General features: G+C 41.4%; 1 protein-coding gene across 44 annotated transcripts in view; it reads right to left on the bottom strand.

Annotated features, from left to right (window-relative positions):
• PLCB4 (phospholipase C beta 4) overlaps positions 1-24,185 on the bottom strand; it is a 474,866-nt gene that overhangs the window by 56,104 nt on the left and 394,577 nt on the right. For all 44 annotated transcript variants that reach the window (XM_060397119.1, XM_060397124.1, XM_060397137.1 and 41 more), the window contains 3 exons: positions 15,193-15,295; positions 12,366-12,530; positions 9,525-9,729 (listed from right to left, as the gene is read on the bottom strand). In XM_060397119.1, the coding sequence (XP_060253102.1) occupies positions 9,525-9,729; positions 12,366-12,530; positions 15,193-15,295 (473 nt within the window). The remainder of the gene's footprint in view (positions 1-9,524; positions 9,730-12,365; positions 12,531-15,192; positions 15,296-24,185) is intronic.

Below are 24,185 nucleotides of genomic sequence, written 5' to 3'. Positions count from 1 at the left end.
GGAACGCAAAAGTAGGAAGTCAAGAGATACCCAGAGGAACAGGCAAGTTTGCCCTTGGAGTACAGAGTGAAGCAGGGCAAAGGCTAACAGAGTTTTGTCAAGAGAACATGCTGGTCATAGCAAACAACCTTTTCCAACAACACAAGAGATGACTCTACACATGGACATCACCAGATGGTCACTTTAGTACTAAAATCTGATTGACTATGTTCTTTGCAGCCAAAGATGGAGAAGCTCTATACATCCAGTAAAAACAAGATCTGGAGCTGACTGTGCCTCAGATCATGGGCACCTTATTGCAAAATTCAAGCTTAATTTGAAGAAAGTAGGGAAAACCAGTTGGCCACTCAGGTATGACCTAAGTCAAATCCCATATGATTATACAGTGGATTCAGGGGATTAGATTTGGTAGACAGAGTGCCTGAAGAACTATGAGTCAAGGCTTGTAACATTCTACAGGATGTGGTGACCAAAACCATCCCCAAGAATAAGAAATGAAAGAAGGCAAAGTGGTTGTCCAAGGAGGCTTTACAAATAGCTGAGGAAAGAAGAGACGCAAAAGGGAAGGAAGAAAGGGGAAGAAGATATATCCATCTGAATGCAGAGTTTCAGAAAATAGCAAGGAGAGATAAGAAAGTATTTTAAAGTGAACAATGAAAAGAAATAGAATGGGAAAGACTAGAGATCTCTTCAAGAAAATTAGAGATACCAAGGGAATATTTCATGCAAGGATGGGGACAATAAAGGACAGAAATGGCAGGGACCTAACAGAAGCAGAAGAGATTAAGAAAAGGTGGCAAGAATACACAGAAGGACAATACAAAGTAAGTCTTACTGACCTAGATAACCACGATAGTGTGATCACTCACCTAGAGCCAGACATCCTGGAGTGTGAAGTCAAGTGAGTCTTAGGAAGCATTACTAATAATATGAACAAAGCTAGTGGGGGTGATGGAATTCCAGCTGAGCTATTTCAAATCCTAAAAGATGATGCTATTAAAGTCCTGTACTCAGTATGTCAGGAAATTTGGAAAACTCAGCAATGGCCAAAGGACTGGAAAAGGTCAGTTTTCATTCCAATCACAAAGACGGGTAACGCTAAGGAATCCTGAAACTACTGGACAATTGCACTCATTTCACTTGCTCATACTATGCTCAAAATCCTTCAAGCTAGGCTTCAACAGTACGTTAACCGAGAACTTCTAGATGTACAGTTTAGAAGAGAAGAACCAGAGATACAAATTGCCAACATTCACTGGATCATAGAGAAAGCAAAGGAATTCCAGAAAAATGTCTACTTCCGCTTCATTGACTACAGTAAAGCCTTTGACTGTGTGGGTTACAACAAACTGTGGAAAATGTTTAAAGAGATGGGAATACCAGACCACATTACTTGTCTTCTGAGAAATGTGTATGTGGGTAAAGACACAACAGTTAGAACCAGACATGGAATAATGGACTAGTTCAAAATTGGGAAAAGAGTATGACAAGGCTATATATTATTACCCTGCTTAATTTCTATGCAGAGTACATCATACAAAATGCCAGGCTGGATGAATCACAAACTGGAATCAAGATTTCCAAGAGCCATATCAACAACCTCAGATACGCAGATGATACCATTCTAATGGCAGAAAGTAAAGGAACGAAGAGCCTCTTGATGAGGGGGAAAGAAGTGAGGAATACAGCTGGCTTAAAACTCAGCATTCAAAAAAGTAAGATCATGGCATCCAGTCCCATCACTTCATGGCAAACAGATGGGGAAAAAGTGGAAACAGCGACAGATTTTACTTTCTTGAGCTCCAAAATCACTGTAGACGGTGACTGTAGCCATGAAATTAAAAGATGCTTGCTTGTTCCTTGGAAGGAAAGCTATCACAAACCTGGACAGAGTATTAAAAAGCAGATATCACTTTGCTGACAAAGGTCCATATAATCAAAGTATTGTTTTACCAGCAGACATGTATGGATATGAGTTAGACTATAAAGAAGGCTGAGCGCCAAAGAACTGATGGTTTCGAATTGTGGTGCTGGAGAGGATTCTTGAGAGTCCCTTGGACTGCATGGAGATCAAACCAGTCAATCCTAAAGGAAATCAACCTTGAATATTCACTGGAAGGACAGATGCTGAAGGTGATGCTCCAGCCCTTTGGCCACCTGATGCATAGAGCTGACTCGTTGGAAAAGTCCCTGACACTGGGAAAGATTGAAGGCAACAGGAGAAGCAGGTGGCAGAGGATGAGATGGTAGATAACATCACTGACATGCATTTGAACAAACTCTGGGAGATGGAGGAGGACAGAGGAGCATGGCATGCTACAACCCATAGGGTCACAAAGAGTCATCACAATTTAGTGCCTGAAAAACCACAACAATCTAGACCTTTAAATACATATGCAGATGGTGACTGTAGCCATGAAATTAAAAGACGCTTACTCCTTGGAAGAAAAGTTATGACCAACCTAGATAGCATATTCAAAAGCAGAGACTTTACTTTGCCAACTAAGGTCCGTCTAGTCAAGGCTATGGTTTTCCAGTGGTCATGTATGGATGTGAGAGTTGGACTGTGAAGAAGGCTGAGCGCTGAAGACTCTGGAGAGTCCCTTGGACTGCAAGGAGATCCAACCAGTCCATTCTGAAGGAGATCAGCCCTGGGATTTCTTTGGAAGGAACGATGCTAAAGCTGAAACTCCAGTACTTTGGCCACCTCATGCGAAGAGTTGACTCATTGGAAAAGACTCTGATGCTGGGAGGGATAGGGGCAGGAGGAGAAGGGGACGACAGAGGATGAGATGGGTGGATGGCATCACGGACTCGATGGCCGTGAGTCTGAGTGAACTCCAGGAGTTGGTGATGGACAGGGAGGCCTGGTGTGCTGCGATTCATGGGGTCGCAAAGAGTTGCACACAACTGAGAGACTGAATTGAACTGAACTGAACACTTCTTGATGCAACAAATCCACTTGAAAGAATTCGTCTGTAGGAAATAATCACTAATATTTCCAAAGCTTTACATTTAGGGTTCTTAGATGCAATCCTGTTCATAAGAAAGAAAAGTAGAATTAACTTCAATACATCAGTAAGATGACAAATTATAGCATACATAAAATGGAATCTCAAGCAGACAATAAAAATTTCAAGAAATGGGAAAAATACTCTAAAAATTATGAAAAGAATTGACTCTGAAATATGAATGTAAATGAGACACCGCAGTAAGATCCAATTTTATTAAAAAGTAAAGAGAATAATGAGATAGGAAGTAGAGACCCATATGGTAACAGAGTTCATTCTGGGCATTGGATGAATGACCCTTTTAAAATTTTTATGTCATCAGAATTTTTTTCTGATATGTAGCTACTTTGCTTTTTACAGAGTAAAACCTGCTAAACATATTAGTAGAATAAATGAAAGCATCCATATTTTCTTTCTTTAGCTACATAAAAATCTAGAGATGTTTATCGACCACTTTCTTTTTTCCCCCCAGAAACTGCTGAAGTGCAATGGTGCAGAATTTCATTTTGAACTTTTTCCTATAGAATCAACAAAGACTGTAAATGTTCTAGTGAACAGCAGGTCTATTGATCACCTGGTGTGCTGGTTCAGCACATTAACGTTCAGACATGAATGTGGGAGGTTAGGTAAGCACATGAAATATAAACACACTGTGGGAATCAAGAGGCTGTCAAGAAGACTGGAAATTTGGAAAAAGTTCTCATATTCTTATTTTGATATTTTCAGGTAAGTTCCTTAAATAAACCCTCAGAATGTATGTCCTTGGTTTCTTCACATACGTGAGAAATGGCCACAGAATTCTGAATAAACAGTCTTTGAGCATCAAATCTGAGGCTAAGACATCAACTGCATCAACTGCAGAATCCCATCAAAGATAACGTCGTACAGAAATTTCAACTGCTTTTGAGAGAAATGCTACAATGATACCTTAGGAAAGAATAGTTATAAGACTATTTTTAAAGATGTCAATCAATGCTTATAAATATTGACAGTAGCCATAAACTACATGATAAGCACAGATATTCCTTCGGCATACACCTGCATATGCTCACATTTACTCTAAACAATTTCACATTTCTGGACCCCATTTTTGTAAAGCGCTTGGCACAAAGCAGGAGCTCTAAAAACGGTATCTTTCCCTTTTCTATTCAAATAGCCCATTTCCCTAGAATGAGTTAGAGTTTCATTTGAAAAGTAACACGTGTAAAGGCAAAACCTTTGTCTTCCAATACATTTATTTATATAACTATCTTTAAAATGCACTAGGTATTACGCACCACTGCTTTCTAAGAGCAAATATGTGGAACAAGACTGAATGCATCTGCTGATGCCCCGTGGCCATCACATGCTCCTCAACACCCACACAGGTCCTATGTCTCTTTTCTGCCCTGCTCACCCGGCCCACAGCACCCCATCCCAGCGTCTGCCACGTGCTCATAACTGTTACTCTGTGTTGTGACCTGTAATAGGCTTCCTTTTTTGAGAAAAAAAAAAACAAAGGGAAAGAGGAAGGAATCTTTACTCTCAATTTTGCAATTGAAAAGTCCTCATGGCTGACTTTACTTTTGGAACCCACAATTGGGTTGTAAATGTTGAGTATTAGTTGCAGAAACTCTGTCCTCCAGAGAAGACTGCATTATTAAAAATACAAAACAAAATCACCCAAAGCTCCTCAAACTAGAACAGCACAGAAACTGAGCTGCATTTGGAGCCACACACTCCTGCCCACACATGGCAGGCACGCCCTGCTGTGTCACACACTGTGATGACAAGCACACATCACAGGAGGCTGTGAGGGCAACAATACCAGTACCTTCACAGGCCAGAAGATGGGGTGGGGGGTGTTGGTAGGTGATAACACTATCTCAAGGTAAGCTGGCCAGCAGTGGAGAGTCAGGACTTGAACCCTTGTTAATTTGATGTACTTTGCTGTGCTATTGTTTTCTTATGATTCAATGAGCTCTGAGAATATAGAGGATCTTTGTTTACCTTTAATGTTCTTGGCTCAGTTGGGGGTTATAAAAAGTTAATATGTGGGTTTACCAGAATCCTATGACTTGGGGCTTCCCTGAGAGCTCAGCTGGTAAAGAATCCACTTGCAATGTGGGATACCTGGGTTCAATCCCTGGGTTGGGAAGATCTGCTGGAGAAGGGATCTTAAAGCAGTCCAGTATTCTTGGGCTTCCCTGGTGGCTCAGCTGGTAAAGAATCAGCCTGCAATGTGGGAGACCTGGTTTGATCTCTGGGTTGGGAAGATCCCCTGGAGAAAGGAAAGGCTACCCACTCCAGTATTCTTGCCTGGAGAATTCCATAGACTACCATCCATGGGATCGTGAAGAATCAGACATGACTGAGCAATCTTCACTTTCACTTTAAGACTTTGTCCAACTTTGATTCCTCCCATTGATGACTCTGGGCTTCCCCGATAGCTCAGTTGGTAAGGAATCTGCCTGTAATGCAGGAGATCCCTGTTCAATTCCTGGGATGGAAAGATTTGCTGGAGAATGGACAGGCTATCCAATCCAGTATTCTTAGGCTTCCCTGGTGTCTCAGCTGGTAAAAAATCTGCCTGCAATGTGGGAGACCTGGGTTTGATCCCTGGGTTGGGAAGATCCCCTCGAAAAGGGAAAGGCTACCCACTCCAGTATTCTGGCCTAGGGAATTCCATGGGGTCCATGGGGTCACATGGAGAAGTCCATGGGGTCACAAAGAGTCACACATTACTGAGTGATTTTCACTTTAAATTTCATTGATGTCTTTGGTATAACTAAAGGTGGTCTTCTATGGACTGATGACTGGGAATTTTTTGGGAAATTGAACTCCCCTGTAGATTCTGGGGGAAAGTCCAGGAATGCTGATAATGGATTTCAATTTAAACCTTTTAGTGAAACCAACTGACGTCTATGGCTCTACATTATTCACACCTTTCCTCCTTTGAATGATGGTAGAAATGCATTCTTCACAAACATATATGTGAAACATATATGTGAAAATTGAAAAAACGTAAAATGACAGCATTTCTAAATAAAGAACTTTAAAGATAATCTCAGTTCAGTTCAGTTCAGTCGCTCAGTCATGCCCAACTCTTTCCGACCCCATGAACTGCAGCTCGCCAGGTCTCCCTGTCCATCATCAACTCCTGGAGTTCATTCAGACTCACGGCCATCGAGTCAGTGATGCCATCCAGACATCTCAACCTCTGTCGTCCCCTTCTCATCCTGCCCCCAGTCCCTCCCAGCATCAGAGTCTTTTCCAATGAGTCAACTCTTCACATGAGGTGGCCAAAGTACTGGAGTTTCAGCTTTAGCATCATTCCTTCCAAAGAAATCCCAGGGCTGATCTCCTTCAGAATGGACTGGTTGGATCTCCTTGCAGTCCAAGGGACTCTCCAGAGTCTTCAACACCACAGTTCAAAAGCATCAATTCTTTGGCGCTCAGCCTTCATCACAGTCCAATTCTCACATCCATACATGACCACTGGATAAACCATAGCCTTGACTAGATGGACCTTAGTTGGCAAAGTAATGTCTGTGCTTTTGAATATACTATCTAGGTGGGTCATAACTTTCCTTCCAAGGAGTAAGCGTCTTTTAGTTTCATGGCTGCAATCACCATCTGCAGTGATTTTGGAGCCCAGAAAAATAAAGTCTAATACTGTTTCCACTGTTTCCCCATTTCCCATGAAGTATGGGACCAGATGCCATGATCTTTTTCTGAATGTTGAGCTTTAGGCCAACCTTTTCGCTCTCCTCTTTCACTTTCATCAAGAGGCTTTTTAGTTCCTCTTCACTTTCTGCCATAAGGGTGGTGTCATCTGCATATCTGAGGTTATTGATATTTTTCCCAGCAATCCTGATTCCAGCTTGTGCTTCTTCCAGCCCAGCGTTTCTCATGATGTACTCTGCATAGAAGTTAAATAAGCAGGGTAACAATATACAGCCTTGATGTCCTCCTTTCCCTATTTGGAACCAGTCTCTTGTTCCACGTCCAGTTCTAACTGCTGCTTCCTGACCTGCATACAGATTTCTCAAGAGGCAGGTCAGGTGGTCTGGTATTTCCATCTCTTGAAGAATTTTCCACAGTTTATTGTGATCCACACAGTCAAAGGCTTTGGCATAGTCAATAAAGCAGAAATAGATGTTTTGCTGGAACTCTCTTCCCTTTTCCATGATCCAGTGGATGTTGGCAATTTGATGTCTGGTTCTTCTGCCTTTTCTAAAACCAGCTTGAACATCAGGGAGTTCACGATTCACGTATTGCTAAAGCCTGGCTTGGAGAATTTTGAGCATTACTTAACTAGCGTGTGAGATGAGTACAATTGTGCGGTAGTTGGAGCATTCTTTGGCATTGCCTGTCTTTGGGATTGGAATGAAAACTGGCCTTTTCCAGTCCTGTGGCCACTGCTGAGTTTTCCAAATTTGCTGGCATATTGAGTGCAGCACTTTCACAGCATCATCTTTCAGGATTTGAGATAGGTCCACTGGAATTCCATCATCTCCACTAGCTTTGTTCGTAGTGATGCTTTCTAAGGCCCACTTGACATCACATTCCAGGATGTCTGGCTCTAGGTGAGTGATCACACCATTGTGCTTATCTTGGTCATTAAGATCTTTTTTGTACAGTTCTTCTGTGTATTCTTGCCACCTCTTCTTAATGTCTTCTGCTTCTGTTAGGACCATATCATTTCTGTCCTTTATTGAGCCCATCTTTGCATGAAATATTCCCTTGGTATCTCTAATTTTCTTGAAGAGATCTCTAGTGTTTACAATTCTGTTGTTTTCCTCTATTTCTTTGCATTGATCACTGAAGAGGGCTTTCTTATCTCTTCTTGCTACTCTTTGGAACTCTGCATTCAGATGCTTATATCTTTCCTTTTCTCCTTTGCTTTTTGCTTCTCTTCTTTTTACAGCTATTTGTAAGGCCTCCCCAGGCAGCCATACTGCTTTTTTGTATTTCTTTTCTACGGGGATGGTCTTGATCCCTGTCTCCTGTACAAAGTCATGAACCTCATTCCATAGTTCATCAGGCATTCTATCTATCAGATCTAGGCCCTTAAATCTATTTCGCACTTACACTGTATAATCATAAGGGATTTGATTTAGGTCATACCTGAAAGGTCTAGCGGTTTTTCCTACTTTCTTCAATTTAAGTCTGAATTTGGTAATAAGGAGTTCATGATCTGAGCCACAGTCAGCTTCCCGTCTTATTTTTGCTGACTGACTCCATCTTTGGCTGCAAAGAATATAATCAATCTGATTTCAGTGTTGACCATCTGGTGATGTCCATGTGTAGAGTCTTCTGTGTTGTTGGAAGAGGGTGTTTGCTATGACCAGTGCATTTTCTTGGCAAAACTCTGTTAGTCTTTGCCCTGCTTCATTCTGTACTCCGAGGCCAAATTTGCCTGTTACTCCACGTGTTTCTTGCCTTCCTACTATTGCATTCCAGTCCCCTAGAATGAAAAGGACATCTTTTGTGGGTGTTAGTTCTACAAGGTCTCGTAGGTCTTCATTGAATCATTCAACTTCAGCTTCTTCAGCATTACTGGTTGGGGCATAGACTTGGATAACTGTGATATTGAATGGTTTGCCTTGGAAACGAACAGAGATCATTGTGTCATTTTTGAGACTGCATCCAGGTACTGCATTTCGGACTCTTTTGTTGACTATGATGGCTACTCCATTTCTTCTGAGGGATTCCTGCCTGCAGTAGTACATATAATGGTCATCTGAGTTAAATTCACCCATTCCAGTCCATTTTAGTTTGCTGATTCCTAGAATGTTGATGTTCACTCTTGCCATCTCCTGTTTGACCACTTTCAGTTTGCCTTGATTCATGGACCTGACATTCCAATTTCCTATGCAATATTGCTCTTTACAGCATTGGATCTTGCTTCTATCGCCAGTCACATCCACAACTGGGTATTGTTTTTGCTTTAGCTCCGTCCCTTCATTCTTTCTGGAGTTATTTCTCCACTGATCTTCAGTAGCATCTTGGGCACCTACTGACCTGGGGAGTTCCTCTTTCAGTATCCTATTATTTTGCCTTTTCATACTGTTCATGGGGTTCTCAAGGCAAGAATACTGAAGTGGCTTGCCATTCCCTTCTCCAGTGGACCACATTCTGTAAGACCTCTCCACCATGACCCACCCGTCTTGGGTGGCCCCAAGGGCATGTCTTCGTTTCATTGAGTTAGACAAGGCTGTGGTCCTAGTGTGAATAGATTGACTAGTTTTCTGTGATTACGGTTCCAGTGTGTCTGCCCTCTGATGCCCTCTTGCAGCACCTACCATCTTACTTGGGTTTCACTTACCTTGGACGTGGGACTTGCCTTTTCATTTCCTGCTAAGAAACCCGAGGCAACTATTTATGCCTGATTTCTTTAAGCAGACAGGGTTGGCAGCATTGGTGGGAACAGACTTTTTTTTAACCATTGGTGAAATAGCTTATAATCTTGAAATATAGGGAAAAAAAACATACAAACAAAAATATTCAATACCTAAAAGTTTGACTTACCTCCGAATCCATCAGGCACATATGTTTTTAGGACAATGTTGCAGAAAATGGTTGGCAGCGATAAAGGTTTATTTCCCTCATTCCGGAGGGATATGTGTCGATAGCCTGCTTGCAGGCCATCCAGGGGCAGAATCCTCTGGCCGATCAGCTTGTTGTTGTCGTCATACACGGCGATCCTCAAGACAGCCAGGTCGGGGAGGATCACCTGCAAAGACAAATGGCACTTGTCTTTGTCGATCTTTGTCTCAGTAGATCTGCGGGACACAGCTCCCAAAATCACAATGCCAGGGACCTGGACCATACCCATACTGCTCAGAAAGGTTCCTTCCCGGTGCAAACAAGCTGATGGTCAATTTACATTCCTAATGCATACCGTGTAAGTTACAGTGCCCATGGCATTGAGAAAGACAACGGGAGCAGGTTTCCTGGAAATTAGTCCCTGAAAATTGTCGATGCAATGAATGGATATAAATGATGGCTAATCCAACCCTTGCCATCGTTCCCCATTCCCACCTACATAATGGGTGAGCAACAAGAAACCTGGAGAGGAAAAGTGACTTCCCTTTATGTCAAAGATGGCCAGTGACAGCTGGGTCTGGATCCTGGGCCACCTGATTTCAAATCCTTTGATCTGTCTATTACTGGGCTGCTTCTGACATTGAGCTCTGTTTCTGAGAATATGGAAAGGATCTCTGAGAAATGCCTCATGTATAAAAGACAATTTATATATAAATTTGGATTATTTTTCTTTGCACTCCTCAGTTTTTAACACATTTCGGGATATTAAATAAAGATGAGACAGCTAGAAACATTAACATATACCCAAGACATTGAGTCTTCCCAGGTGGCATAGTGGTAAAGAATCTGCCTGTCAATGCAAGAGATTCAAGAGATGTGGGTTTGATCCTTGGGTCAGAAAGATCCCCTGGAGAAGGAAATGGCAACCTGCTCCAGTATTCTTGCCTGGAAAATTCCATGGACAGAGGAGCCCAGCAGGCTACAGACCGTGGGGTCACAAAGACTCAGCAGCTGAGCACACAGAGCACAACACATCTACTCTTGTCATCCCCAAACTGAATACATAGACACAGCATCTGAGCTCAGACAGCAGAGACTCTGCTTAGACATAAAAGAGCAACATGACAGAAGAAAATCTGATGTTTTGATCAAGAATTTCTATTTATTGGCTATGAGCAGCTAAGACACCTTAGTTGACTTGAGCACTATGTCTAAAGCTAGGCAATGAATTGGCTGCTTATTTATGCCTAGAGGTTATAATTTAGTTCCAGTTCATGAAGATGAAAAGGTGAAACCAACTTTGGTCACCGTGTTGTCCCTCATTTGGTGAATGGGGCTTAGGCTGTGAGATTCACGCAAAGAAGAAAAACCAGTAACAGCAAGAAAGAAAATAAAGTTAAAGCACTTGGTATCAATGAAAGGCAATGTCACTTTGAAAGAGCAGGAAAGGGTCCAAAATTGGCATCTTGTTTCCGGGGCCAGTAATATTGTGTGTAAAAGCAAGTTTACTTCCCTATGCATCAAAAACAGAGCCTGAAATCAACTTTCTGAATTTCCAGAAATGTATGCAGGGATTATTTTTTGGCACAAAACACTGGCCATAGTAACAACAGATTCAGCTGTAACAAACGGAAAGAGCCAGGAAGAAAAAAAAGACACATCACAGCTGTATGCAACTCATGCTACACTCTGATTGTGGAAGAAAAGGTGAAAAGGTAGGGGAGGGTGTTGCCTGGATGACAGGATTCACATAATCGGAAAAGCCTACATCTCAAAAATGGCTTGATTCATTGAACTATACTTATCTTCTGTAATATGCTTTCTGCAAACTGGTCAGCCAGTTCTGAGGCTGAAAATTCATATTTTCATTAAGATAAAAGGTGATTATCTGTGTTGTAAGACACAAACGGAATAGAGACACTTGGAAAACCTGTGCCAAAGAAGAAGCAAGAAAGCACTCTGGTCATGATAACAGAAAAGTGAGAGAGAAACAGCCATTTTTGAGATAGTACTGCCAGGGCATGGATTTTTCAATATATCTTCGGTTGATGAAAGAGAAACAAATGGGAGAAAATGGTTACAAGATTAAAAGCTGAATCATTATAGAGAATGACTGATCTGTCTATGTGCTCAGTCACTTCAAGTCATGGCTGACTCTTTGTGACCCTGTGGGCTATAGGCCAGCAGGCTCCTCTGTCCATGGCATTTTCCTGGCAAGAATATTGGAATGGGTTGCAATACCCTCCTCCAGGGGATCTTCCTGACCCAGGGATCAAACCTGTGTCTGCTGCATTGCAGGCAGATTCTTCACCACTGAGTCACTGGGGAAGCCCATAGGATCAAAGTATAATATGAAGATAAAAACCAAAAAACAAAAATAACATATTATACACAGAACCTATATACATTATACACAGGATCACACTTTCTGGAGGCACAGGACAATACCAACTGACCTACTGAAGGACATTCGTTGGTGCAACACCCTACCCACCCTCTTGGCCAAAGGAATATTGCAAGGCACTAGCTGCCAGGGCAGGGAGGAGCTCTCCCACGTGGGACGGTGTCTGCCTGCGGGGCTCCCTCTGAGAACACTGTGAACCCAGAGCTTGGGCACTGCATGGGGAAGGTGGGCTCCTGGGAGGAAGGAGTGCCAGAGGACACGGCCACGCAGAAACAATCATCGCGTGGCAGCTGCGGAACATCTGCACAGGTGGAAGACATCTGGGGTTAAGCGACTGTCTGCAGACCATGTAGCATCTCTCCACTAGCACGTGGCTCCTAACTTAGCGGAGCAAGTCTGACACGTTGAGAACACTCTACCTTCCGAAACACAAATGACTCTTCATTGTAAACGGGATTGAGACCGTTGTTCATCACCATGCGAGTGCGGAACTCCTTTCGGATAGTGTCCGTGGGCAGCCCATACATGTCCACTTCTACATACGTGCCAATTTTCTTATCTGATAAGAACTGACCTGATATGACCTGGAGCAGAAGAGAAATAGGAGGACAGAGAAGTTAAGCTGGTGTAATCGTCAGTAACAGGATAATCTGGCAGGGAGAAAGTCTCTGTCCATCTTTAGAAATTCGATCATCTCTGGAAATAATGCATTCATTCCTTACTAAACTGAAGTGGTCAATTCAAATATGCCTTAAGATCCTTTCACAGCTCTAAAATTCACTTTTATTGAATTCTTTCAGAAGTCTTACAAAGAGACACAAAGGAAGAAAAGTAACTCTAAAATGTTAAACTGATATTGACAATTGACAGAGAGGACAGTGTTATTTTTATTTTTTAAAGCAGTATTGACTGCTTCATTCCACAGGTGTGGGCACTTAGGTTAAGATGCTGCAGACAACTATTTTTTGTATTATGAGCCATGTATGTTACCTCTTCTATCTATTATAAAGCTATGGAAAGACTTTTTTGACCTATTTTCAAATAATTATAGCTAATTATTAAGTTTTTTCACATTATCTAATAGCTAATCATTATGAAACAGTTTTTTCAGAAATAACTGACATTAAATAAATTGTACATGTTTAGAGTGTACGATGAAATCACTTCTGACATATGAGCACATCTATAAAACTGTCACCAGTATTAAGGCAAAAAAATTTTCCATCAATTCCCAAAGTTCCTTTGTACCCTTTTGTAATCCATCCCTTCTTCTCTCTGTCTAGAGGAAACTACTGGTCTATTTTCTATTACTTTACATTAGTTTGCATTTTCTAGAATTCTGTATCAATGTAATCATATAGCAGGTGTTTTTTTCATTAATATGCTTTATTTTTTAGAGCAGTTTCTGTTTACAGCAAAATTGATAAGAAAATATAGTGCTTCTGTCCTCTCATCCACAATATCCTCACTATGGATACCTCACATCTCAGTAGCTTATTTGTTATAATCAGTGAACCTGTATTGATACTTCATTATCATCCAAAGCAATAGCTTACATTCAGAGTTTACTCTGGTGTACATTTAATGGATTTGGAAAAAATTGTAAATATAATCACATGTATCCATTATCATAGAATCATACAGAATGGTTTCACTGCCCTAAAATCCTTTGTACTCTGCCTGTTAATCCCTCCCCACAATTCTTGGTCTTTTTTTTTTTTTAAACCATCTTTATAGTTTTGCCTTTTTCCATAATTTTATTTAGTTGGAATCAAACAGTATGTCATTTTTTCAGGCTAGCTTTTTTCACTTAGTAATGTTCATTCACTGGATGGATGAAGCACATGCTGGAATCGAGATTTCCGGGAGAAATATCAATAACCTCAGATATGCAGATGACACCACCCTTATGGCAGAAAGCGAAGAACTAAAAAGCCCCTTGATGAAAGTGAAAGAGGAGAGTGAAAAGTTGGCTTAAAACTAAATTTTCAGAAAACTAAGATCATGGCATCCAGTCCCATCACTTCATGGCAAATAGATGGGGAAACAGTGGAAACAGTGGCAGACTTTATTTTTTGGGGCTCCCAAATCACTGCAGATGGTGACTGCAGCCATGAAACTAAAAGATGATTACTCCTTGGAAGAAAAGTTATAACCAACCCAACAGCATATTAAAAAGCAGAGACATTACTTTGGCAACAAAGGTCCGTCTAGTCAAGGCTATGGTTTTTCCAGTGGTCATGTATGGATGTGAGAGCTGGACTATATAGAAAGCTGAGCACAGAAGAATTGATGCTTTTGAACTGTGGTGTTGGAGAAGACTCTTGCGAGTCCCTTGGACTGCAAGGAGATCCAACATGTCCAAAGAAAATCAGTCCTGAGTGTTAATTTGAAGGACTGATGTTGAAGCTGAAACTCCAATACTTTGGCCACCTGATGTGAAGAACTGACTCATTGGAAAAGACTCTGATGCTGGGAAAGATTGAAGGCGGGAGGAGAAGAGGATGACAGAGGATGAGATGGTTGGATGGCATCACCGACTCAATGGGCATGAGTTTGGGTAAGCTCTGGGAGTTGGTGATGGACAGGGAGGCCTGGTGTGCTGTGGTTTATGGGGTTGCAAAGAGTCGGACACGACTGAGCGACTGAACTGAACTGAATGTTCATTTGTTTCATCCATGTCTTTTCATGACCTGATAGCTCACTTCTTTTTAGAATTAAGTAATATTCCACTCTCTGGACATACCATTCATTGCTTCTTTATCCATTCACCCACTAAGTGGCACATTGGTTACTTTCAAAATTTTATCAAGTATAAATAAAGCTGCTGCAAACATCCCTGTGTAAGTTTTCACGTGGATGTGAATTTTTAATTTGTGTGGGTAAATACCAAGGTGTATAACTGCTGGATCACATGTAAAGAGAGCATTGAGTTTTGGGAGAAACCACTCAACTGTTTTCCAAAGTGGTTGTACGATTTTGCATTTCCACCATCAACGGCCAAGAGTTCCCACTGCTCCACGTTCTCCACTGGGTACTTTTTGATCTGGTATTTTTTGATGAAAAGTAGCTAATAATTTCATTAGTAGAAAAAAATGTATCTCAAGGAAAAAGATGTTAAAGTTGAGAGCAATGCGTGGATCTTGCAACCTGACATTAAATATTTTAATTGCAATTTTTCAAGGCTTTTCTAAGACCTCCTAGATCCACTCTTTTACACTGTTCTGTGGTGAGCAGGAGACGTACCTGCACGGAGCAAGTGGCTGCAATAACTCCGTCAACAGGCGTTTCAGAGAAAGGGTCGAATGTTCGATCGGGCCGTCTCATGAAATCTGGCTTGAGAAGGTATCTGGTGGGACAAAAGCACAGAGGAGTTTACTAGTCTCTTTATAAAGACTGAGAAAATCACAATTAAGACACTGACTACATCTTTATCCCCATTTCTAACTTAGGAAATAGGCTTTTAGGTGGAGGATCCCAAGAACTGAAGAGAATAACCCTGTTCTATGGATGACCCCAACAAGGAACAGGGAAGAGGAAATGTTCTTTAGATCCAGGCTCCGGGACGTCTGTGAGTTCCTGACACTTTTATCTTCTCTGGAACTTGATGCTCTTACATGCACAAAATAAAATGCAAAGAATAACAATGAAAAACCAATTATATGAGCTACAGCTATGAAAATATGGAAAATGTCTTTATTGTTTTACTTAATATATTAAATTACGGGATCTAATGGCAAGTTTGATAATTAGCATAGTTTCAAAGTACTGATAATCATAAAACTATATTGAGAGATCTCTAACAATTATAATGAGATATAAAAATATCTGTGATTTATATTGGTGTCAGATATACCGCTAACATTACTATAGATTGCTATGTATTTTCATAATCAAATGAAATGTGGTTTCAGTTGGAGGTCTCTAATTCTAGTGAGGATAATTAGGCAAGAAGATGAAATAAAAGGTATCTAGATTGGAAAGAAGTAAACTATTTCTATTTGCAGACAACATGATCTTGTTTATAGAAAATCCTACAGAGTGTACTAAAAGCTATTAGAATTAATAAATGAGTTCTATAAAAAGAAAAACCAATTTTATTTATATGCACCAAGCAATGAACAATCTAAAAACAAAATTAAGTAAATAATTGCATTTATAATGGCACCTAAAAGAATAAGATACTTAGAAATACATTTAACAAAATAAGTACATGTACTTTGAAAATCAAAAAACATTGCTGAGGAAAATTTTAAAAGAACTAAATGAATGGAAAGATATCTTGTGTTTATGGATCAGAAGACTTAATATTGTTAAGATGGCACTACTCTCAAATTACTATACAGATCCAATACAATCTCTATCAAAATCCCATCTGGTTTCTTTACAGAAATTGACAAGCTGATCCTCAAATTCACATGGAAACTCAAGACCAAGAATTTTCAATACAGTCTTAATAAAGGACTAAGTTGCAGGTCTCATACTCCTAATTTCAAAACTCTCTACACAGCAACAGTAGCCAAAGCAGCTTGGTATTGGGAAAAAAAGATTAACACAGAAATTAATGAGACAGAATTGGGAGTTCAGAAATAATTTCATATCTATGCAAATGATTTTTGACAAGGATGCCAAGACTACTCAGCAGGGGAAAGAACGGTCTTTAAACAAATGATGCTAGGTCAACTGAATAGCCACATGCTAAAGACTAAACTTACTTCCTTCTTTCACATCATAAAGAAAAATTAACTCAAAATGGATCAAAGACTTAACTGTAAAAAGCTATAACTATAAAACTCTTAGAAGAAAATATATGGGTAAACCTTTGTGAGTCAGAATTTGACAATGCATTCTTAGATGTAACTCCAAAAGTATAAGCAGTGAGAGAAAAAAATACATAAACTTGACTTCATCATAGTTTTGCACTCAAAGAACATTATCAAGGAAGTGAAAAGACAAATCATAGAATGGGAAAAAATATTTAGAAATCATTTATCTGATAAGCGACTTGTATCTAAAATACATGAAGAACAAATAACTCAGTTAAAAATCGGGTAAAGGATCTGAATAGACAGTTCTCCGAATAAGATAAACAAATGGCCTGCAAGCACTTGAAAAGATGCTTAATATCATTTGTCATGAGAGAAATTCAAGCCAGCATCACAATAAGATACCATTACACACAGTAGGCAGGAGGAGAACGGGATGACAGAGGATGAGATGGTTGGATGGCATCACCAACTCAATGGACATGAGTCTGAGTAAGCTCTGGGAGTTGGTGATGGACAGGGAGGCTTGGCATGCTGCGGTCCATGGGGTCGCAAGACTTGGACACGACTGAGCAACTGAACTGAACTGAAACAAACTGAACACACACTAGGAGGGCAATAGGAAAAAAGAAAAAGAAAATTGATGTGGATGTGGATGAGAAAATGGAGAAATTGGAGCCCCCACTCAACGTTGCTGGTGGGAATGTAAAATGATGCAGCCACTGCGGAAAACAGTCTAGAATTCATCACTTACACAGAGTTACCGTACGACCCAGCGATTCTTCTCTTACGTGCATACCCACGAAAAGTGAAAACATGCTCACACAAAAACCTGCACACGAAGCTTCATAGCAGCATTATTCATAATAACCAAAAGATGGAACAATTCAAATCTCCAGCAAAAGATGAATGGACGTACAAGATGAGGCATATCCACACAATGGCAAAATAATAAGAAGAAATGAAATTATTTCAGTAACAAAAAGAAATAAAGAACATGAAATACTGATGCACAGTACAACATAGGGGAACCTTGCAAATGTTGAAGACAGTCAGAAAAAGGTCACATATTATACAAGTCCATTTACATGAAATGTGCAGAACAGGCAAAAATGTAGTGACAGTGTGTAGATCAGCGGTTGCTTAAGGCTGGGATGAGGGCAGGAGATGTTACAAGGTGACAGATGAAGAGTATGGGTTTTCTTTCTCGTATGATTAAAGAGTTTTTAAATTGATCCTCAGCACTGTCTGCCCCTTATCCCCATTGGGTATGGTCACAGAATCACACTCTGGCTGGATTCTATAACTTTCCTCAAACTATGTCAAAGAACTCCATCTCTCCAAAACATTTTTTTTTTAATGACAATAACTATAGATAGGAAAATTACATACTAATATGAGAAAAAATATGAGCTATCGACTTCCCTGATAGCTCAGTTGGTAAAGAATCTGCCTGCAATGTGGGAGACTCTGGTTGGACTCTTGGGTGGGGAAGATCCCCTGGGGAAGGGATAGACTACCCACTCCAGTATTCTTGGACTTCCCTTGTGGCTCAGCTGGTAAACAATCTGCCTACAATGTGGGAGACCGGGATTGGGAATTTCTGGGTTGGGAAGATCCTTTGGAGAAGGGAAAGGCTACCCACTCCAGTATTCTGGCCTGGTGAATTCCACGGACTGTATAGTTCATGGGGTTGCAAAGAATCAGACACTACTGAACGACTCTCACTTTACATGAGCAGAAAATAAAAGCACTTTCCCCAAAACCATAGGTTTTTAGATGTAAAAGAATCATAATTTGGGACCAAATCTTTCATACCCCTTAAAGTAAACTTTTATAAGTTTCAACTGTAGATGATGTTAAATCTATTACTATTCTTTAAAATGCAACCAAGGGGAATTCCAAAACATGATATTTTTCCTTAAAGAAAAGTTTACAGTCGTGTTTACAGTTTTGACAAAGCTGACATTCTTTGCCATCTTCTAAGTCTGAACAAAACATGGTAATAAACAGACCCACATTCCATTTGGATGTAACCAGCAATAAAGAACCTCTGAGGACAATACTGATTTTTATTTTATTTAAACATTTTTAAAATTTTATATTAGAATATAGCTGATTTATGTTGTGTTAGTTACAGGAGTACAGCAAAGTGATTTAGTTATGTATTTATATATATTCTTTTTCAGATTCTTTCCCCATATATGTTACTACAGAGAATTAAGTGGAGTTCCCTGTGCTATACAGTAGGTTCCTATTGATTGTCTATTTCATACATAGCAATGACACCGATTTTTAAATCAAGGATACAGAAAGTTTATAAAATTGTTCAAATATTAAAGATGACTTTGAACATTCAACCTGTCTCCAGGAGGATACAACCTGTGATATTAACATAAAAGCTCTCTAACTGCATAGAACATATTGTTTTCTATGTTTGTAGAGTTTCAGATTTGGGCCTTTTTTGTAGCCAGCATTAATCACTGAAAAATATAATACAGCAAAAGCTCAAGTAGATGAGTAAATACAATTCTTCACATATTTTTCCAAGGAAGCCTACCAGCTTTGTCTGGCGAAGCATCAGATATCAGCTACACGGGGAGGTAATGCATGATAGTTCTAGATTTCACAGGGAGGCAGCACTGGGTTCCAATAAGCAGACTCAAACAGTTCCTTATTAGGGATGGGAGGGGATGCAGATATAAGGGAGAAGCAGTCAAGAAAGAATAGGAAAAAAAAGAAAGAAAGAAAGAAAGAAAGAAACAATAGAAAAGCCTTGTGGCAAGGCCCTAGTTCCCCCTCAAGAGATAAACATAACAATACTTTTGAGCTGTTTTGCAGATACCGAAACACAAGGTGGGAGAAATTAACTGCAAGCTGCCTACAAGCATGCACACCCCAGACAGGCTGGAACCAGAAGATTGATGATGCGGACTCTCAATTACAGCAACACCAACCAGTCAGAAGAATGCCCATGGGCTGGTCATGCCCTCTTTGAACTATTTTTATAAAACTACTCTGGGTTGCAACACACTTTTGAGGGCATTAGACCGATGTGGCCCCTTTGCTTGGCAAAGCAATGCTTTTTTCCTAGTCTTTTCTACTTCACACCTGAAATTCTTATTCAGAGGCTGGATTTAGCTTCAGAAATTTGACAGATCCCTGGCTTGGGGCTGACCCTTAGCAAGCTCATCTTGAACAACTGTCTATTTGGGGCCTAAGGCAGCAGAGACTGCCACTCATGACTTAGGGGTTGCATAGGTCACGGGCCCCTGGGCACTGATGGGCAAGCAGAAGCTGGAGTCCTGGCTCTGAGGGTGGAGCTTGTGCCACCGCAGAGCTTCCTGCTTGGCTTAGTGCTCGGCAGCTACTCTCCCGATCCTTAATGATTTGTGAACACAGAGCACTTGGGTCTCACAGACTACATAGCTGGTCCTGCCTGGTGTTTTTAGGTGCGGGAAATGAACCCATTCCAAACATCCAGGTCTGTGTGATGGTCACAGGGCAAGTCTAAAGTCAATGGCAAGTGAATTGATCTAAGAATTCTCTGTGGACTTCAAAGGCCTTGGAGGCAAGGGCAGGAGAGAAGGGCTTTCAGCCAGGTGGAGGACAGGAGTTACAGAATCAAGTATAGTGGGACAAGAAAGTTCATCCTGCTTCACCACATCTGAGATGCTATCAACACGCCCTCATTTTATTTACCAGCAAGCAAGCAAAATGGTGCTGATTAACAGAAAGTTGCCACGGATCTTAAGATTCATTCTAACTTGACAAAGTCATTTTAAAAGTGTGTACCTTTGAATCATAAAATATCACAGTATTTTGATAGCAACTGTCAGGTTTCCTCCAAAAGCCTGGAAAGACTTGGGAAATTAGTTTGCTCTATTTTGTTTTATGAGAAAGTGTAGAAGTACTTCCTGCTTTTCCAACTTTAAAAATGAGCCTGTAATAAACTACTGCTCACTTCCTGGTAAAAATCACACTTACAGACCTCCTAAACAAACTGCCCACAGACCAGACAGGGAGTCCCAAGTAAATTTCTGATGTTTGGTTACTGCTGTGAGATTCAGGGGTTTCTACAAGTACTGTTTGCCACCGTAGGTCTAAAAGACACAAAACATCTCTTTACAGAAACCCTCAGACACAGCCCATGAGGATTTTTTAAAATTCCCTGCAGGTGGGCAGGAGCAAGACAAAGGCAGTGGGGTGAAAGCCCCAGGGTACCTCCGATGCCCCTGTGCGAAGCGCGTCCTTCATGGCCGGCCCATCTCTGCTGCCAGCTACAACTCCTCAGGAGCACAGCACAGTCAGGAAAGACTGCTTCTCTTGGCCCTGTGGGCAAGAGCTCTGCCTCCAGGCTGGGTGCGGAGGAAAGGGGAGGTGCAGGGGGACAGGAGACTTATTGTTCATGCCTCCTGTAGTCCTGATGCCCCAGAGAATGGTTAGATTTTTCCGTCCCTCTGAAAAAGGGACACACAGGCACAGAATCCAGGCTAACACTGTTGTTGTTTAGTTGCTCAGTCGTGTCTGACTCTTTGAAACCCCATGGTCTGCAGCACGCCAGGCTTCCCTGTCCTTCACCAACTCCCGGAGCTTGCTCAAACTCATGTCTATTGCATCAGTGATGCCATCCAACCACCTCATCCTCTGTCATCCCCTTCTCTTCCTGCCTTCAATCTTTCCCAGCATCAGGGTCTTTTCTAATGAGTCGGTTCTTCATATCAGGTGGCCAAAGTATTGGAGCTTCAGCTTCAACATCAGTCCTTCTAATGAATATTCAGGATTGGTTTCCTCTAGGATTTGACTGTTTTGATTTCCTTGCAGTCCAAGGGCCTCTCAAGAGTCTTCTCCAGCATCACAGTTCAGAAGCATCAATTCTTCAGCACTCAGCCTTCTTTATGGTCCAACTCTCACGTCCATACATGACTACTGGAAAAGCCAGGCTAACACAGCACCATCCTTGTTCATGAATGGATTTTGCAATAAACACTGCAGAAGGTGAGACACGGATCATGTGAACTATGGTAAAACAGATCCCCACCCACTTCACCTGGCCTTTAACAATGCTTTGCTGTCTGGCGGGCGGGGGTCGGGGGGGGGGGCGTTAAAACAGGAGTCACCCATTCTCTTGCCTGGGGTCTTACAACAAACGCTGGAAGTTCCTTCAGCACAGCCCACCACTGACGGACTTCGCTGAGTGTGGACAGGTGGACAGGTTTGGTTCGGTAACACTGGGGCCCCTTTTTCATAGAAATGATTCCCACCCCGTGTCTGGGCAGGAGGAGCCACTGGACTCCTGAGGAGGGTGAAAAGCCTGTTCTGAGCCAGGTGAAGGCTCTGGGAGGGTCACAGCTGGTGTGGACACGAGGACCGCTCCGCCCACCCCACCTTGCTCCCCAGGCTCCTCACAGAACCGCTGTGAAAAGAGGCTTTTTCAACAGTCTGTGATCTCTGCCTGTCATCAGTCATATGAGCTGTAGCTTTTCTTTAACTTCACTTTTCCACAGAAATTTGCAGTTAGTAAAGGACATCAAATGCACACATTCAGTTCAAACTCACTGAGCTGCCACAGCAAACCTGGGGTGACGGGTATCACTGGCTTCATTTTACCGGCAGGAAATTGAGATTCAGGGCCTCATCTACCTGCCCAGGGCAACATCAGCCTGTGGAAGACCTGGTCGGGCTAGTGCCAAGGACTCTTATGCCCTCTTCCATGGCTGCCCCTGGGGCCTCAGCCCCCACTGGGGCCCACCCATCAATTTATGTACACAGTCTCCTGGTTCTCAATGTTTGGCACTAAATAACAAGGCAGCTTAAAAAATACTCTAAACGTGTATTGGATTGTTTTCGTTGGAACCATAATTTTAATTTCTTTTTTCTCCCCTGTTTTATTGAGAGATAGTAGCTTGGTACAAAAGTAATTACGGTTTTGGACCATGAATTTTAAATCATTATAACGAGGTTCAAACACATCTTTATTAATCAAAGTAGGAACCATTATAATCAACACATTTTTGCCACTGAGAAATAAGTTTGTTTATTCTTATAGCATAAAAATCATGCTTCAGGATTTGACAAACTCTTGGAAAGCATTTTCTGCCTCCTGCTGGTTGTTGAAGGATTTTCCTGCCAAAAGCTGTCCAGATGCTTGAAGAAGTGGTAGTTGGTTGGCAAGAGGTCAGATGAATTTGGTGGATGAGGCAAGACTTCGTAGCCCAATGCGTTCAACTTTTGAAGCATTGGTTGTTAGTTATGCAGTCGGGCGTTGTCATGGAGAAGACCTGAGGCCTTTCTGTCGACCAGGGCTGGCTGCATGGTCTTTTTGGGGCAAGTTTGGCTTTGGGAAGTCTTCAGAGCTTCTTCGCCATCCAACCACTGAGCTAGTTGTCGCCAGTTGTCATATAAAATCCACTTCTCATTGCATGTCACAATCCGATTGAGAAATAGTTCGCTGTTGTTGTGTACAGTAAGGGAAGACAACACTTCAAAACAACGATGTTTTTGACTTTAAGTTAGCTCCTGAGGTACCCACTTATAGAGCTTTATCACCTTTCCAATTTGCTTCAAATGCCAGATGGCCACAGAGGGTCGACAACGAGTTCTTCTGCCAACTTCTTGGGTAACTACAAGAGGATCAGCTTTGACAAATGCTCTTAGTTGGCTGCTGTCAACTTCTGATGGCCAGCCACTATGCTCCTCATCTCTCCTTTCTCCTTTCCAAAACTTCTGAACCACCACCACACTCTATGTTCATTAGCAGTTCCTGGGCCAAATGCATTGGTGATGTTGTCAGTGTCTCCACTGCTTTCTGACACATTTTGAAATTGAATAAAAAAATCACTCAAATTTGTTTTTGGTCTAACATCATTTCTATAGTCGAAAATAAATAAAAAATAAACATTAAGTAATAAGTCATTAGGAAAAAACAGTAAGTGAAAAATGTGCATTAATGATGCATAACATAACCAGATTTATTTAAGAATGTATTCAGTATCAAATGGTAAAGTTCAACAATGCAAAACTTCAATTCTTTTGCACCAACCTAATCGAAATATTAGGGCCGAGAGGAGCTACTCCACGTTCAAGGTCAGGAGGGGCGGCTGTGAGGAGATACCCCTCGTTATAGGTAAGGAGCAGCGGCTGCGATTTGCTGAAGCAGCCATGAAGAGATACCCCACATCCAAGGTAAGAGAAACCCAAGTAAGATGGTAGGTGTTGTGAAAGGGCATCAGAGGGCAGACACACTGAAACCATACTCACAGAAAACTAGTCAATTTAACCACACTAGGACCACAGCCTTGTCTAACTCAATGAAACTAAGCCATGCTGCATGGGGCCACCCAAGATGGGCAGGTCATGGTGGAGAGGTTTGACAGAATGTGGTCCACTGGAAAGGGAATGGCAAACCACTTCAGTATTCTTGCCTTGAGAACCCCATGAACAGCATGAAAAGGCAAAATGATAGGATACTGA

Source organism: Ovis aries, chromosome 13, assembly GCF_016772045.2.
Source record: "Ovis aries strain OAR_USU_Benz2616 breed Rambouillet chromosome 13, ARS-UI_Ramb_v3.0, whole genome shotgun sequence".
NCBI lineage: Eukaryota > Metazoa > Chordata > Mammalia > Artiodactyla > Bovidae > Ovis > Ovis aries.
The sequence above is the reverse complement of the archived record's forward strand: the minus strand, read 5'-3'. Positions and strand labels throughout refer to the sequence as shown.